We start from the raw sequence: 12,916 nt of genomic DNA on the forward strand, positions 1-12,916 counted from the left end.
TGTGTTCATTAGATAATTAATCTGAGTTATTTACATTGAAATATTAATTATGTGAACAGTAAACATTGTTCAAGAGAGACATGATAGAGACCTCAAACTGGGAGGAGAGAGAGAGAGAGAGCAAGTGAGAGACGGTGTGTGTGTGTGTGTGTGTGTGTGTGTGTGTGTGTGTGTGTGTGTGTGTGTGTGTGTGTGATAAGAGCATGCTGGGATATCTTTTGTCCACATTAAGCTTTTTTCCCTAAACAACAGCAGGGGATGTGTGAGGTCATGTCACCTTCTCACCCCAGAAAAACGTTTTAAAGACACTTTTCAGGCTTGGAAAGGTCAGAGGTCATAGAGAAGCCACAATTATCTAGGAAATTCTTCTGTTTTGTGTGTGTGTGTGTGTGTGTGTGTGTGTGTGTGTGTGTGTGTGTGTGTGTGTTAGGGGGCAATAGGAATGTCTATTACAAATCTAAACAAAAGCAGGCTACAGGAAGTCAGTTCAGTGTCTTGTGCGTTAGAACAGCTGGAACTCTGTACAGTTCTCACTAATAAAGAAGCTCTGTGGTGTTTCTGAGCTCAGCATCCAGGAGGTTCTGTACATACTGAGGGCTGGGGGCAGGAGGAGCAGGGCATCTGTAAACAGCAGGGGTTTAATCTTGTGTAGAGAGTCATGTAGAGAGAAGCTGTGGAATAATCTCTCTCTCTCTCTCTCTCTCTCTCTCTCTCTCTCTCTCTCTCTCTCTCTCTCTCTCTCTCTCTCTGTGTCTCTTAGGGGATGGTCTGGAAAGCAGTCTGGCTTCTCCAGGGACAGGTGATGAGGAGGATCCTGATAAGAAGCGACAGAAGAAACGAGGGATTTTTCCCAAAGTGGCAACTAACATCATGAGGGCATGGCTATTCCAGCACCTCACAGTAAGAAGAGAATGAGAACCTCACTGCATGAGAACCTCACTGCATGAGAACCTCACTACATGAGAACCTCACTGCATGAGAACCTCACTGCATGCAAACCTCACCGCATGAGAACCTCACTGCTCCACACTTTCTTTCTGTAGAGAGAACTTATGTCAACCTGTCTGTCTATCATCTGTCTGTCTAACCTTCTCTTTCTCTCTCTGTCTCTCTTCAGCATCCTTATCCATCAGAAGAGCAGAAGAAGCAGCTCGCTCAGGACACAGGACTTACCATATTACAAGTGAATAACTGGTGAGTGACCTCTGACCTCTGACTGCCTAAGTCTTTTTTTAATAATGGCTCTGTGTCCAAAACCACTGTAATGCACAAGAAAGAAAGAAAGAAAGAAAGAAAGAAAGAAAGAAAGAAAGAAAGAAAGAAAGAAAAAGAATTGGTAAAGTAAAAATAAGAACTGAATGGTAAAGAAAGAACAGATGTAAACAAAGAAAAAGGGAGTTGTACAGTGAGAGTGTCTTCATGCTCTCGTGACCATTACGGTGTTGATGATGTGAACACATGAAGCTGTAACTGAATTAGAGACATTGGGTTTATAATTACAGTTTATAATGAAGTCATAAATCAGAGGAAGATTACAGACGATCTCATTGTTCCTCTTCAACACCATCAACACTGTGGAATAATTACAGACCTGTAGAGACTCGTTAGAACCCGACGTGTCAATTTAAAGACTTTAAACACATTCAGAGACTAGGAGCTGTGGGTTGCCAGATTGTGTCTCATGCGTTGGTCTGCTTTTTAATTTCATTAGTCTGTAAATAAATAATGTGCTGATGGAAATCACGTCATTTAGTCTGACCCGGGTTCAAGACTCGTACTCCAGGAACATTTACTGTTTATTGTAGTGTTTTTTTGTGGTGTTTTTTTGCAGTTTATTAATTGCAGTGTGATAATTGTTGGTGTATGTTGTGGTGTTTATTTTGGTGTTATTGTTGTTGTTTATTACAGAGTGTTTATTGTTGGTGTTTATTATGGTGTGATTATTTTTGCTGTTTATTGCAGTGTTGTTTTTGATGTTTGTTGTTGGTGTTTATTGTAGTGTGTTTGTTGTAGCGTGTTTATTGTAGTGTGTTTATTGTAGTGTGTTTATTGTAGCGTATTTATTGTAGTGTGTTTATTGTAGTGTATTTATTGTAGTGTGTTTATTGTAGTGTATTTATTGTAGTGTGTTTATTGTAGCGTGTTTGTTGTAGTGTGTTTATTGTATCGTGTTTATTGTAGTGTGTGTATTGTAGTGTATTTATTGTAGCGTGTTTATTGTAGCGTATTTGTTGTAGCGTGTTTGTTGTAGCGTGTTTATTGTAGCATGTTTATTGTAGCGTGTTTATTGTAGCGTGTTTGTTGTAGCGTGTTTATTGTAGTGTGTTTATTGTAGCGTGTTTATTGTAGTGTATTTATTGTAGCGTGTTTATTGTAGCGTGTTTATTGTAGTGTATTTATTGTAGCGTGTTTATTGTAGTGTGTTTATTGTAGCGTGTTTGTTGTAGTGTGTTTATTGTAGTGTGTTTATTGTAGCGTGTTTATTGTAGTGTGTTTGTTGTAGCGTGTTTATTGTAGTGTGTTTATTGTAGTGTGTTTGTTGTAGCGTGTTTATTGTAGCGTGTTTATTGTAGTGTATTTATTGTAGTGTATTTGTTGTAGCGTGTTTATTGTAGTGTGTTTATTGTAATGTGTTTGTTGTAGCGTGTTTATTGTAGCGTGTTTATTGTAGTGTGTTTGTTGTAGCGTGTTTATTGTAGAGTGTTTATTGTAGTGTATTTATTGTAGTGTATTTATTGTAGTGTATTTGTTGTAGCGTGTTTATTGTAGTGTATTTGTTGTAGCGTGTTTATTGTAGTGTGTTTATTGTAGTGTGTTTATTGTAGAGTGTTTATTGTAGTGTATTTATTGTAGAGTGTTTATTGTAGCGTGTTTATTGTAGCGTGTTTATTGTAGTGTGTTTATTGTAGTGTGTTTGTTGTAGCGTGTTTATTGTAGCGTGTTTATTGTAGTGTATTTATTGTAGAGTGTTTATTGTAGTGTGTTTGTTGTAGCGTGTTTATTGTAGCGTGTTTATTGTAGTGTGTTTGTTGTAGCGTGTTTATTGTAGCGTGTTTATTGTAGTGTATTTATTGTAGTGTGTTTGTTGTAGCGTGTTTATTGTAGCGTGTTTATTGTAGCGTGTTTATTGTAGAGTGTTTATTGTAGTGTATTTATTGTAGAGTGTTTATTGTAGAGTGTTTATTGTAGTGTATTTATTGTAGCGTGTTTATTGTAGAGTGTTTATTGTAGCATGTTTATTGTAGCGTGTTTATTGTAGAGTGTTTATTGTAGTGTGTTTCTTGTAGTGTGTTTATTGTAGAGTGTTTATTGTAGTGTATTTATTGTAGAGTGTTTATTGTAGCGTGTTTATTGTAGCGTGTTTATTGTGGTGTTGTTCTGTTTTCTAGGTTCATTAATGCACGCAGGCGGATCGTACAGCCCATGATCGACCAGTCCAACCGAGCAGGTACACTGACTCACCTGCACTGACTCAGACTCCGCCCACATGTCTACTTGTTGGAGTGTGTAGCTTCAGGTCTAGACTTAAGGCTTGGGTTTGATTACAAGCCTTACAATTACAATTACATTATGTGACTCGAGAATAGTTCGGATAAGCGGTAGAAGATGAATGAATGAATGAATGAATGAATGAATGAATGAATGAATGAATGAATAAATGAATGAGTGAATGAATGAATGAATGACTAAGTCCTCCTGAAGAGTTTACTGAAGCTCTTGTTAGAAGATTTGTGTCTGATGTTAGTTAATATTTGTCTTGTGTTTTGTGCTGCAGTGAGTCAGGGAACTCCCTTTAGTCCTGACGCTCAGACGTTGGGGGGCTTCATGTTGGACGGACAGCAGCACATGAGCCTTCGACCACCTGGTACAACAAACAACAAACAAACAAACAAACAAACAAACAAACAAACAGAAGCAGATTTACATTTAACACCATACAGGTGATTACAGTATGCTGTTACTATGGTACACTGGCACTGACACTGGAGACTCCTCCCACACACAAACGTCTCCTTTCTTTAAGAGAACTTCACCAGCTCAGTGTCTATCTCGTGCATGTGGATTTGCGGTGTGTGTGCTGTACACGTCCCTGTGAAGGAGCCGTCAGTGTGAGAGCGTGTCGAAGGTTAATATTAAACCTGTGTGTTGTCTGTGTGCCGTAGGTGCGATGGGAGGAATGGGCATGAACATGGCGATGGACGGACAGTGGCACTACATGTAACAGGTGTGAACAGGTGTGACACACCAGTCTGATCCTCACACACGTCACAACACACACGGACACAGACCTCCAGTAAGAACCTGAAACACATCTAACTGCTCTTTTCAGTTTTCACTTCCCTCCATCTTTTCTTTCGCTCCGTCTGGTGAGAAAATCGGATTAGCATTCAGTCGTAATTTTGCTCTGATATTCCTCCGTCTCGGCTCTTTCAGCCTCGACACAAATGAAGACGTATGATACACTCACAGAGGCGAGTTTTATTTAACACACACACCACACACACACACACACACACACACACACACACACACACACACACACAGTGGTGCCCAATGAGCCACACACTAACAACACTTACTGTGATTAATAGAACTCTTTTATATGTAAATACGTATCACACACACACACACACACACACACACACACACACACACACACACAACACACACACACACACACACACAACACACACACACACACTGAGTGTTTATTAAAGTGACTTTATTCATGATTTTTTTCATTCTAACGTGCTCTTTTTTAACACCACATGATAATTAGGGACCTTAACAGATTTGTGTTTCTGTCTTTTACATGAATAAAAGAATCAAATCAGATTTATCAGTTAAAAAAATCTATTTAATGAAAATGTTAATAATAATTTATCGTATGATGGTAATTAAAAAATAATGATGAAATGTGAATAAATATTTTATTTAATAATGTAAGTTATGAAACTGCAAAAGATTTGTATTTAATAACTTAATAAGATCAAATCTTTTAACAAATTAAAAATAAAATCATATCCAAAATTATGTTTACTGCTGGGTGCCAGATCACATCAATAAAGGTGGAGCTTTAATCGTCCAATCAGGCGCCGCCACATCATCAGCTTTATACTGAACATATGATGAGTTTATATTATACAATACAATAATGAGCTGGAAGTGAATTAATCACAACGTCCTAATATTTAATCACACTTTATATAAATATACATTCATAGTAGGTCAAATATTAGCTAGTAAATTATAGTTTAATGAAAAAGTGTAAATTTGTGATGTCATATGGTTAAGCATCTCTGATTGGCTGATCAGATTGAGTTAAAGCTCCACCCCTTGTTGTCCTGGAGACGACTGTTGCTTAGGAACATGAGGAGTGTCTTACAACTTTCTCTCTTTTTTATGTCCTTTTCTCTGTAGCTGTTTGGGATCCAACAAACACACACACACACACACACACACACACACACACACACACACACACGCAAATACACGCGCGCACACACGCGCACACACACGCACACACACACACACACACACACACGCACGCACACACACGCACACGCGCGCGTAAACACACGCGTAAGCACATGCATGCACGCACACACACGCACACGTATAAAAACACACACACACACACACACACACACACACACACACACACACACACACACACACCTCTTCCATCGACTGTGAAGGAGAATTGTAAAGCTGCAAGAAATGAAGAAATAAACGACTGCAGTTTTGAAGTCTGTGTTTGTCGTGAATTTTGTTTTCATTCTTTATTTATTTGATTTGAAGAGAAGATTTTAGAGACTCATCAAACATGTCAGCGACTCGCTGTCTCTCTCTCACACATTGTTCCTCATCTCAGAGATCATTCTGATGAAGTTTCACATGCTTTTGGACTCTACAGGTCAGGAATATTCCACTGATTATTGTTTATTTTATTTATTAGCTTGTAGAAGCTCTGTTCTGTTCACCACATGAGATAATTTATTAAAGCAGAACTTATAACTGAAAGTGTGTCAAATTCCTTGTGATTCATGACGTGTGTTAAATACAAACTAATGTTTTTAAGTGATTACGATTTGATGTAATAAATATTTTCTTTTCAAAACACCTGATATCTGTTTATTTTGTTACGTCTTCATTCATAAAACTTTTATCTTATATCTTATAAAGTATCTTATAAAGATAATTAAAAGTACATTTAAATTTGATCTTTATTGCTTATTAAAATCTAGCGGTGTTTATTAAACACATTGTGTTAAGATGGTCATTAGCTCACGGATTAGCTCGAATTAATGTTTGCTAGCATGAAGCTAAGTAACTACAGTGAAGTGGCGTTAATTTAACAAAAACATACTAAATAACTAATATATTAATGCCTGTGATTAAGTGAATTAATTTGTAATAACTAACTCAGTTCACTAAACTGATAATGAATAAAATGATCTTAAACTTCATTCAGTGTTTTGGAAATCATCTAAAAGATTAAAGAATAAAACATTAAAACAATTTCATGGAAAAAAATCGAGGATTATTTGATGAGATCACATCAAAGATTGATACCTACATGAACCTTACCTAGGGGACACGGTGGCTTAGTGGTTAGCTCGTTCGCCTCACACCTCCAAGGTTGTGGGTTCGATTCCCACCTTCGCCTTGTGTGTGTGGAGTTTGCATGTTCTCCCAGTGCCTCGGGGGTTTCCTCCTTGTACTCCGGTTTCCTCCCCCGGTCCAAAGACATGCATGGTAGGTTGATTGGCATCTCTGGAAAATTGTCCGTAGTGTGTGTGTGTGTGTGAGTGAATGAGAGTGTGTGTGTGCCCTGTGATGGGTTGGCACTCCGTCCAGGGTGTATCCTGCCTCGATGCCCGATGACGCCTGAGATAGGCACAGGCTCCCCGTGACCCGAGAAGTTCGGATAAGTGGTAGAGAATGAATGAATGAATGACGTAGTCCCCTAGGTTTGACTTCAACATTCTGAATAAAGACAGAACAAAAACTTGAATAAAAGTGTGTGTGTATTTTTACTTAAGTGTGTATTTTGTTTGGTATCTTTCACTTTTCACGACACACTAAAACCCATCTTTGGGGATATAGAAGATCAGTAGACTAGACACTAGAGTTCTGAGCTAAAATCATCAAAATCACTAAAACTAACAGCTACAGTAGACTGTATGAAAAAGTTTTGGCGCCCTTCCTAATTTTTTGGGTTTTTTGCATGTTTGTCACACTTTAATGTTTCAGATCAAACAAATTTAAATATTAGCCAAAAATATCACAAATTAACACAACATGCAGTTTTTACATGAAGGTTTTTATTATTAAGGGAAAACTAAACCCAAACCCACACGGCCCTGTGTGAAAAAGTATTAGCCCCCTAAACCTAATAACTGATTGTCCGCCCTTAGCAGCAAGAACTGCAGTCGAGTGTTAGTGATAACTTACAGTGAGTCTTACAGCTGAAGCTGGGGGGGGGGGGGGGGTTCTGGGCGTCTTTACAGAATTGTTGTAATTCAGCCACATTGGAGGGGTTTTCGAGCATGAACCTCCTTTTTAAGGTCCTGCCACAGCGTCTCTAGGGTTCAGGTCAGGACTTTGACTCGGCTGCTCCAAAGTGGTGGACTTGCTGTGTGTTTTGGATCATTGTCCTGCTGCAGAACCCAGGTTCACTTCAGCTTGAGGTCACGAACAGAAGGTCACACTTTGTCCTTCAGGATTTTTTGTAGACAGCAGAATTCATGGTTCCATTGATCACAGCAAGTCTTCCAGGTCCTGAAGCAGTAAAACTGCCCCAGACCATCACACTACCACCACCATGTTTTACTGTTGGTGTGATGTTCTGTTTCTGACATGCAGTGTTACTTTTACACCAGATGTAACGGGACACACACCTCCAAAAAGTTCAGCTTTTGTCTCCTCAGTCCACAGAGTATTTTCCCAAAAGTCTTGGGGATCATCAAGATGTTTTCTGGCAGATCTGAGACGAGCTTTTGTTCATTTTGTTCAGCGGTGGTTTTAGTCTGTAACTCCACCATGCAGGCCATTTATGCCCAGTCTCTTATGGTGGAGTCATGAACTCTGACCTTAATTGAGGAAAGTGAGGCCTGCAGTTCTGTGGATGTTGTTGTGGGGTCTTTGGTGACCGTCATAGTGAATGTTGTTGTGGTGATCTTTTGGTCTCCTTCACTTTGTCACTCATGTCTTATTTAAGTGATTTACTGATAGTGAACAAGTGTGGCAGTGAACAGGTGTGGCTAGAGACATTAAACTCAGGTGTGATAAACTGCAGTTATGTTATTTGGGGGGGGTGTACTTTTTCACACAGGACCATGTGGGTTTGTTTTCCCTTAATAATAAAAACCTTCATGTAAAAACTGCATGTTGTGTTTAATTGTGCATGTGTGACTAATATTTAAATTTGTTTGACGATCTGCAACATTAAAGTGTGACAAACATGCAAAAAAATATAAAGAATCAGGAAGGGTGCCAACACTTTTTCACATCACTGTAAATATAATTAAATCTGACTGAACACACTGAAGATTTCATTCATCATAAGATTCTTCTCTCATTGGTGTGTGATTATAATAAGTAATGTAAGTTTCCTCCTGTGATCATCATTGTTCCTGAGTTCCTGTCGTCCTCCAAGATGAAGATACAATCCAGAAATATTACACTTTTACCTCTGGACGTTAATCACACAGAGTATAAAAATAAACTAAACTTTGTAAACGATGTCACATCTTTTTCTTTGTTACTTTTAAACAGTTTAGGTTTTGTTTGTTTGTTCTGACACAAATGTAATTGGACAGGTTTCTCCATTACTAAGGGCTAGCATGCTAGTGTGCTAAAACATTATCCTCACTGCCAGTGACGGTACACACAGGAAGTCTTTCTGTTTCTGAGGGTAACATTAGGTTAAAAACCTTATGAGTTTTATTGTGAGTGCTGAAGTGTTCATTCCAAACATCAGACACCAAACAGAAAAACTCTCAAAAATAAAGCACTGTGTAGCGAATAGCGTATGATTCCAAACAGTCAGTTTCTACTTATTCTACTGCATTTTCTTTCTTTTTTCAAAGACAGAAGCAATTGAGGGCTGTAGAGAAGGGGGAAGGGGGTGATGTGATGAACGAGTGGGTCATCTATCACTTTCTGTATTCGTTTAACGTGACAGCGACGGTCAAATAGCGTTTAGCACACGGTACCACTGTCAGAGCTGTAATGGATTAGCCCCAACCAGCCAATCAGAAGCAAGCACAGACATTAGCATAGTTATCAGAGCCCACACACACACACACACACACACGCACACACACACACACACACGCACACACACAGCGTTGGGACATTCATCATCCGGGCCGACACCTGTCCGAGTCGTACAAAGAGACGAGCCGAACTCATTAGATCAGACCCGACAGCAGAAAGCGAGACCTTTCTATCGTTTTACTGTTCTCTTCTTCTTTCCTCCTTTATCTCCTTCCTCAAGCTCTCTCTCTCTCTCTCTCTCTCTCTCTCTCTCTCTCTCTCTCTCTCTCTCTCTCTAGCTGTCTCTGCCTCTATCTGTCTGTCTGATTCACATTTGGTTTTGTAAAGAATTTTAGTGCATTTTCAATTCATCTAAATAATGAAATATCTCTGAATGTTAAAGTATTTAGATTCCAAAAAACAGCTAATGATAACAGATGTTACGGTAATTATTCACACTAATCATCACACTCACTATAGATACACACTCACTATAGATACACACTATAGTCACACACTCACTATAATCACACTTGCTATAATGACTCACTCACTATAATGAAACTCTCACTATAATCACACACTTACTATAATCACACTCAATAAAGTCACTCACTATAATCACACACTCGCTATAATTACACACTCACTATAATCACACTCATTATAATCACACACTCGCTATAATTACACACTCACTATAATCACACTCATTATAATCACACACTCGCTATAATTACACACTCACTATAATCACGCTCGCTATAATTACACACTCACTATAATCACATACTCACTATAATTACACACTCACTATAGTCACACTCACTATAATTACACACTCGCTATAATTACACACTCGCTATAATTACACACTCACTATAATCACACTCACTATAATCACACTCACTATAATCACACACTCGCTATGATCACACACTCGCTATAATCACACTCACTATAATCACACTCACTATAATCACACACTCGCTATAATTACACATTCACTATAATCACACTCACTATAATCACACTCTCGCTATAATTACACACTCACTATAGTCACACTCACTATAATTACACACTCACTATAATCACACTCACTATAATCACACACTCGCTATAATTACATAATCACTATAGTCACACTCGCTATAATTACACACTCACTATAATCACACTCACTATAATCACACACTCGCTATAATTACACACTCGCTATAATTATACACTCGCTATAATCACACTCACTATAATCACACACTCACTATAGTCACACTCGCTATAATCACACTCACTATAGTCACACTCGCTATAATTACACACTCACTATAATTACACACTCGCTATAATTACACACTCACTATAATTACACACTCGCTATAATTACACACTCACTATAATCACACTCACTATAATTACACACTCACTATAATTACACACTCGCTATAATTACACACTCACTATAATCACACTCACTATAATCACACTCACTATAATTACACACTCACTATAGTCACACTCACTATAATCACACTCACTATAATCACACACTCGCTATGATCACACACTCGCTATAGTCACACTCGCTATAATCACACACTCGCTATAATCACACACTCACTATAGTCACACTCACTTTAGTCACACTTGCTATAATCACACACTCGCTATAATTACACACTCGCTATAATTACACACTCACTATAATCACACTCGCTATAATCACACACTCGCTATAATTACACACTCGCTATAATTACACACTCACTATAGTCACACTCACTATAATTACACACTCACTATAGTCACACTTGCTATAATTACACACTCACTATAGTCACACTCGCTATAATCACACACTTGCTATAATCACACACTCGCTATAATTACACACTCACTATAATTACACACTCACTATAGTCACACTCGCTATAATTACACACTCACTATAATCACACTCACTATAATAACACACTCGCTATAATTACACACTCACTATAATTACACACTCACTATAGTCACACTCGCTATAATTACACACTCACTATAATTACACACTCACTATAATTACACACTCACTATAGTCACACTCGCTATAATTACACACTCACTATAATTACACACTCACTATAATTACACACTCACTATAGTCACACTCACTATAATTACACACTCACTATAGTCACACTCACTATAATTACACACTCACTATAATTACACCCTCACTATAATTACACACTCACTATAGTCACACTCGCTATAATTACACACTCACTATAATTACACACTCACTATAGTCACACTCGCTATAATTACACACTCACTATAGTCACACTCACTATAATTACACACTCACTATAATTACGCACTCAGTATAATTACACACTCACTATAGTCACACTCGCTATAATTACACACTCACTATAATTACACACTCACTATAATTACACACTCACTATAGTCACACTCGCTATAATTACACACTCACTATAATTACCCACTCACTATAGTCACACTCACTATAATTACACACTCACTATAATTACGCACTCAGTATAATTACACACTCACTATAGTCACACTCGCTATAATTACACACTCACTATAATTACACACTCACTATAATTACACACTCACTATAATTACACACTCACTATAGTCACACTCGCTATAATTACACACTCACTATAATTACCCACTCACTATAGTCACACTCACTATAATTACACACTCACTATAATTACGCACTCACTATAATTACACACTCACTATAGTCACACTCACTATAATTACACACTCACTATAATTAAACACTCACTATAATTACACACTCACTATAATTACCCACTCACTATAGTCACACTCACTATAATTACACACTCACTATAATTACGCACTCACTATAATTACACACTCACTATAGTCACACTCGCTATAATTACACACTCACTATAATTAAACACTCACTATAATTACACACTCACTATAATCACACTCACTATAGTCACACTCGCTATAATTACACACTATAATCACACTCACTATAATTACACACTCGCTATAATTACACACTCACTATAATTAAACACTCACTATAATCACACTCACTATAATCACACACTCGCTATAATTACACACTCATTGCCTCTTTTCCACTGGAAAGAACCGGGTGCTGGTTCAGAGCTAGCGCTGGTGCTGGTTCAAAGGTGGTTCCACTTGCGAACCTTCTAAGAACCGGTTTGCCTTTCCACCGGCTAGAGAGCCATCACGCGCCGAGTGTGACGTCACTGTATACGTGTCACGTGTCCCAGCGACGTTAGCGCAGCAGCGACAAACACAAACACAACAACAATGGCGGATGTTGCTTTACTGTTAATGCTCATGGCTTTGCGAACCTACATTAACATCCAAACGCGCCGAATAAAACATGTACGTGCGGCTCCGTGTAATCTGTATAAACGGAGGTTGTAATTGATAAAGTACATAACGTTATTTTATCGTTAACACAGAAAAAAGTTAGCCTTAGCATGTAGCTACCTACTATCATGTGTGCTGATAATGTATCATATCGCGGTAAAGTAAAAGTGTATTAAACATTAGTATACTTAAGGTACATTATCAAATGCACTAACAGTAGCCACGCCCCCAG

The 12,916-nt window shown here is 38.1% G+C and overlaps 1 protein-coding gene across 4 annotated transcripts in view; it reads left to right on the top strand.

The window, feature by feature from the left end:
• The window catches only part of meis2b (Meis homeobox 2b), a 22,515-nt gene extending 17,031 nt beyond the window's left edge, over positions 1-5,484 (top strand). The window contains exons 8-13 of one of the 4 annotated variants that reach the window (XR_003441782.2): positions 761-900; positions 1,118-1,194; positions 3,390-3,448; positions 3,776-3,865; positions 4,164-4,294; positions 5,422-5,477. Coding sequence is in view for 3 of the 4 variants with exons in the window: in XM_027155015.2 (XP_027010816.2) it covers positions 761-900; positions 1,118-1,194; positions 3,390-3,448; positions 3,776-3,865; positions 4,164-4,222 (425 nt within the window). In the remaining variant the exon portion in view is untranslated. Of the gene's footprint in view, positions 1-760; positions 901-1,117; positions 1,195-3,389; positions 3,449-3,775; positions 3,866-4,163; positions 4,522-5,421 lie in introns of those variants that run through there. The other 3 variants (XM_027155015.2, XM_027155016.2, XM_027155014.2) reach the window with 3 other exon arrangements.
• The last annotated feature ends 7,432 nt before the right edge of the window (positions 5,485-12,916 follow it).

The sequence above is a fragment of the Tachysurus fulvidraco genome, chromosome 16, assembly GCF_022655615.1.
Source record: "Tachysurus fulvidraco isolate hzauxx_2018 chromosome 16, HZAU_PFXX_2.0, whole genome shotgun sequence".
Classification (NCBI taxonomy): Eukaryota; Metazoa; Chordata; class Actinopteri; order Siluriformes; family Bagridae; genus Tachysurus; species Tachysurus fulvidraco.